Genomic DNA, 5,354 nt, shown 5'->3' on the forward strand with positions numbered 1-5,354 from the left:
GGCCTGAAAAGTTCTATTACAAGTTTTCAAACCAGTCTCTATCTATCAAATTTACTTTCTTTGGCATTACACCTTGTATTCTATTTTTCACATCACTTTGAATTCTTTTTGTGAGAACTAACACCGTACTAACCCTCTGATTCCATATTGCAACATTCCGGCAATGCCAGATCTGGTATACTGTAGCTGCAAGAGCTGCTGCTAAAACCTGCTTCCTAAAAGGAGAGAGCTTTGCCCTTGCAATCCATCTTAACAATTTTGGAATTGTTGTTGTAGACACCTTCCAGTCTAGCCATTCTTTTATTCTAAGAAAGCTGAGATTACTTAAATGACAGTCAAAGAATAAATGATCTCTAGTTTCCTTACTCATTCCACACAATACACATTGGTCATCGTGGGCTATCTTGAACCGGTGAAGCCTCTCTTTCACCTGTAATCGATCAAGGACCGAAAGCCATAGAATAAATCTATGCTTCGGAATGGAAAGTCTATTCCACACCTCCATTCTCCAATGGACTTTCGAATGAGATGAGCAAAGGAGAGTGTACCCTTCTTTAATTTTGTAATTACCCAAAAAGATCAATTGGAGCAAGTTCAGTTGCTTGTATGCTTCTTTTACCCGAACAATCTGACGCCAGTACCAGCTACTGGAACATGGGGCCGTATAGGCCCACCAATCCCCATCACTTAAGTAGACTGCATGTACCCATTGTACCCAAAGTGTATCTTGTTTCGAAGCCACTGCCCAAACGTACTTGCCAATAGCTGCCTCATTCCACTTGGTAATCCGCCTGAATCCCAAGCCCCCTTCACTCTTAGGACGACACATATCGTCCCAAGCTACTTGACCCGTACTGGTTGAGTCAACCATCCCTTTCCATAAGTAGTTCCTACATATTATATTAACTCTATGCAAGATCTTCTTAGGAATGATCATGATTTGCGCCCAATAAGAATGGATAGCCATAAGAACTGAGTTCACCAAAGTAGCCCTTCCAGCATAAGAAAGGTTCCTTGAACTCCAGACTCGAATTCGTTGAACCATCCTTTCAAGAATCACCTCACATTTCGCAGCTGGTATTTTCTTTACACAGACAGGAATACCCAAGTAAGTAAAGGGAAGAGAACTTCTCTGAAAGCCTGATACTTGGATCACTCGCTATACTTCAGATTCATTCATGTTAGCACAATAGATTGAGGTTTTTTCCACACTAGGCTGTAAGCCTGAAGATTGAGAAAAGAGCTTCAAACCTTGGAGCAGGCGATAAATGGATTTGAAATCACCATGACAAAAAAGTAGAACGTCATCTGCAAAGCATAAGTGATTTAGCTGGAGTTTCTCACATCTGTCATGGAACTTAAAATCCTCTTTCTTGCCAATTTTCATGAGAATTCGGGATAAATATTCCATTCCAAGCACAAATAGCAGGGGTGACATTGGGTCTCCTTGTCTCAAGCCTCTTTTAGCTTCAAAAAAGCCATGAAGAGAACCATTAAACATTAGGCTGAACCTAGGAGTTCTCACACATATCATAACCAACTGAATAAAATCACTCGGAAAGCCAAATGCTTTTAACATTTCTTCAATAAAATCCCATTCTATAGTGTCGTACGCCTTCCTCAAATCTAGTTTAATCATGCATTTCGGTTTGCCTTTCCCTCTCCCATAATGCCTCACCAAATCTTGACAAACCATGATGTTGTATGCAATGTATCGACCTTGTACAAACCCACTTTGATTCTGGGCAACTATGTCTGGCAGAACCTTCCTCAGGCAAGAACAGATCAATTTTGTGGGGATCTTGTAAATAACATTACAACAGGCATAACTGACCGAGGGCATTTATTCTTGGGAATTAAGGTCAAAGTAGTGGAGTTTATTTCTTTGAGAAGCTTACCTGTGTGTAGAAGAGACTTCACCGCTCTGCACACATCATCCCCTACCATTTCCCAATTGTCTTGGAAAAAGAAGCTGCTGTATCCATTCGGGCCTGGCGATTTGTTTCCTGGAATCGCAAAGGTGGCATTTTTAACATCTTCATCTGTATACGGGTGCTGTAGTAATCTTTTGTGAGTTTCGTTAATCTGAGGCCCTTGTTTAATCACCCCTAACATCACGCTTTTCCTGTGAGCCATGGCTATTCCCAAGAGTCTTCATAAAAACTCAAGAAAGCTACTGTGACTTGATGGGGCTCGTGCACCTGGCAACCATCTTTATCCTCTATGGCATAAACTCGGCTTGTAGTTCTTCGGGCTCTAATACTCGCATGAAACATAGAGGTATTCTCATCCCCATCCTTAAGCCAATGCAATTTAGCTTTTTGTCGAAGGAAGGAAATGAGATTTGACCGAGCTTCTTCATACCTCTCCCTAGCCTCCTTTTCTTTGATGATAAACTCCTTATCCCGCGGATTATTTTGAAGTTCCGACTGAAGGGAATGGAGCTCCTGGAGCTTACAAGAAACATCCACATTAATATCACCTGTTTCCACCTTATTTAAGTCTTTCAAATTTCCTTTAAACTTCCTCAGTTTCTGAACTAGTTGAAACATAGGAGCACCATAAACTTGTTCCTGCCATACCTCGCGAAGTTTCTCTAAAAAACCAGGAGCCTTTTGCCACATTCGGAAATACCGAAAAGGTTTCCTTCCTGACCTCACTTCCGGGTAGACCTGTAAGAGGGCTGGACAGTGATCAAAACTACCTTCATTCATGAAAGTCACCTCTGCATTCTGGTATCTATCCAACCATGCTTGATTCCCCATTACTCTATCCATCTTGGAGTACACTCTCGTTTCAGGGCCTTGTTTATTGTTCCAAGTAAAGAACGCGCCCGAGAACTTGACATCTTCCATTTGGCAATAATCCATACACTCTTTAAACGCCCCTGAGCAATGATGAGTCTTGCCACTCCCTATTCTTTCCTCGACACTCAAAATATCATTAAAATCCCCTAGCAAAAGCCACGGGTTCCTCACTATTGTAGCAACTTCTTTCAAGTCAGCCCATAACATATTCCTACCAATTTCCTCATTGAAAGCATACACAAATGTAACTAGAAAGCTTTCCTTGTTACTAACCGTGACAACTTCCAAATGCATCAGTTGACTAGTACAATGAAAAATATTAACCAAGAACATACTCGGATTCCAACTAACAATTATTCTCCCACCTTTATGCCACGCATTGTTCGAAGTAAAGCACCACCCTGGGAACATATTAAGATATATAGACCCTAAATTCTTGGTCTGCACTCTAGTTTCAAGGAGACCAACTAAACCCACATTCATGGTGAAAATTATTCTTTTCACCTCCTCTTGCTTGTGACGTTTATTGATCCCCCTGACATTTCAACTTAGGATTCTATCCATTCCCAATGGGAGGTCCCCCCCCCCCCCCCCCCCCCCCTCCCACTGTATATTCTTTTTCCTGTATAGCCTTTGAACTTTATCCAATTTCCCCTAACACCTGAAAATTGTTTGAAACCGTGGTCTGCTCAACTACAGAGGTAATCACTTTCCCTTTCTTCTTAACTAGAATAAAGACTTCAGCATCAATTCCTTTTTCCTTCTCTGATGCTTGCTCTTTCGCAACATCCTTCTTGACCACCCACATCTTTTTCCCTTCCTCTCATTTCTCTTCCTTTTTCTCAATTTTCTTCCTACACACCTCAGCAGTATGCCCCATTCCGTGGCAGAAACCACAAGTCACTGGAAGCCATTCATATTTAATTGGTAATGTGATATCTTGATCTATCTCATTTGTAAACGAGACCTCCCCTGGAAATTCTTGATGGATCTGAACTTCTACCAAAACTCTAGCAAAATTAAGTCGTTCCTTATACTTTGTCACACTGTCTAGCTGAATTGGATTACCCAATTGACCCACAATCTTGAATAAGGAACGTTCCCCCCAATATCTAATATCCAATCCCGGAATTTGGATCCATATTGGGACCGACGATACATCCTCTTTTGAGTAATCCTTATAAGGTTCCCATGGTTTCATGATCACTGGTTTCTTATCAAAAAATACGAATCCTCCGTCCAATACTGAATTTTGTTTCTCCTCTGTTAAGAATCTAATAATGAAAACTCCAGGAGAAAGCTGACCCACCTTGTCCACATCCCCTTTCCATATTCTTCGGCAGAAACCGTCTATAACACTCAGAGGTGGGTTTGCCCCTAGAACATAACAAACAATTGATGGTTTCCAGTAATCAATCTCCTCTTTAACATCTGCCAATTCAATTTTAACTCCATTTTTCGGCCTCTTCTGCCCCCCAATATCATTATCCCCAAATCTGTTACTCAAATTTTGTACAATATGCGAAGAGTGTAAAATTGGGGGAGTGGTAACCTTACCTGATTTCAAATTAGATTTGTAACTCATTGTTGCTTCCAGATAACTAGCCACATCCATACGGGTCTCCTGATTGTGTTGTTCCCTCGTCAACAGAGCCCTCGGAGAAGAAGGACTCTGTTTCTCCATGTCCGACTGCAATAGCCTGCTCTGCTCTACGCCAGGGTCTGGTTGAGTTCCCAGATCTAGACCCAGCGCCTCCCCGAAGCCACCTTCCTCATCCATCGAGTCTCCGTCGTCATCCTCCGAGAAATCAATGGCTGGAACTCCTGTTACCTCATTGACCGATCTGGATTTTTGAACATCAGCCGACGTCGGACCTCGTCTCCTCGCTGCTCGTACAACCGGCGAGATCTCCACCTTCCTTTTGGCCTTCCCTTTCTTCCCCGTTCCTCTTGCCATGGCTCCAGCGCTTGCTGAGAGAAAGCGTTTCAAAGAGAGAGAAAGCGTTTTTCCGTGTGCTAGTTTTTTATCCTTTTGCTTAGAACATATTCCGTGCGACAGACTCTTTCGTTTTGGACTTGAGCAAATCCCTAAACTTCTAATTTGGTTAGCGAGTGAGATCACCATTTTCTATTCATGATTGATGTTTGGGGTTAATCAAAGCGGGTTTTGGGTATAACAGTACTCAACCCATAATTATTTATTTTGTACATATTTTGCACATCATTGCATTTGTTTTACATTATGCGATTTTGACTCTTTTGATGAATAATGATGTAACTGACTAAGATTGTGTCAAGGATAACTCTTGGTTTCAATATAGTGTTAAAATTATCCGTTCTCTTTGGGGGACAGATCTTTGTAATCTTTTTGGAGAGATTTGTATCAGTCTTGCCAATTGTCATGCCATATTGGTCAAGGGGACCAATTAGGAAAGATTATCAGAGGAACCTTATTTCTTGCGAGGAGTATAATTTATAAATACCATTTATATTTTTATTATATTCATATTTGCTAATTAAGAATGGTTCATTGCTTATTGACTTAAC

The 5,354-nt window shown here is 41.3% G+C and overlaps 1 protein-coding gene across 1 annotated transcript; it reads right to left on the bottom strand.

The window, feature by feature from the left end:
• Positions 1-2,138: 2,138 nt before the first annotated feature.
• LOC133806616 (uncharacterized) lies at positions 2,139-3,290 on the bottom strand. Its single transcript, XM_062244709.1, has one exon. The coding sequence runs from the start codon at positions 3,288-3,290 to the stop codon at positions 2,139-2,141; it is 1,152 nt and encodes a 383-aa protein (XP_062100693.1).
• Between the last annotated feature and the right edge of the window lie 2,064 nt (positions 3,291-5,354).

The sequence above is a fragment of the Humulus lupulus genome, chromosome X, assembly GCF_963169125.1.
Source record: "Humulus lupulus chromosome X, drHumLupu1.1, whole genome shotgun sequence".
NCBI lineage: Eukaryota > Viridiplantae > Streptophyta > Magnoliopsida > Rosales > Cannabaceae > Humulus > Humulus lupulus.

Excerpts from the sequence above, each read along its gene's own strand:
- LOC133806616 (XM_062244709.1), bottom strand. The coding sequence starts at position 3,290 with ATGAATGTGGGTTTAGTTGGTCTCCTTGAAACTAGAGTGCAGACCAAG.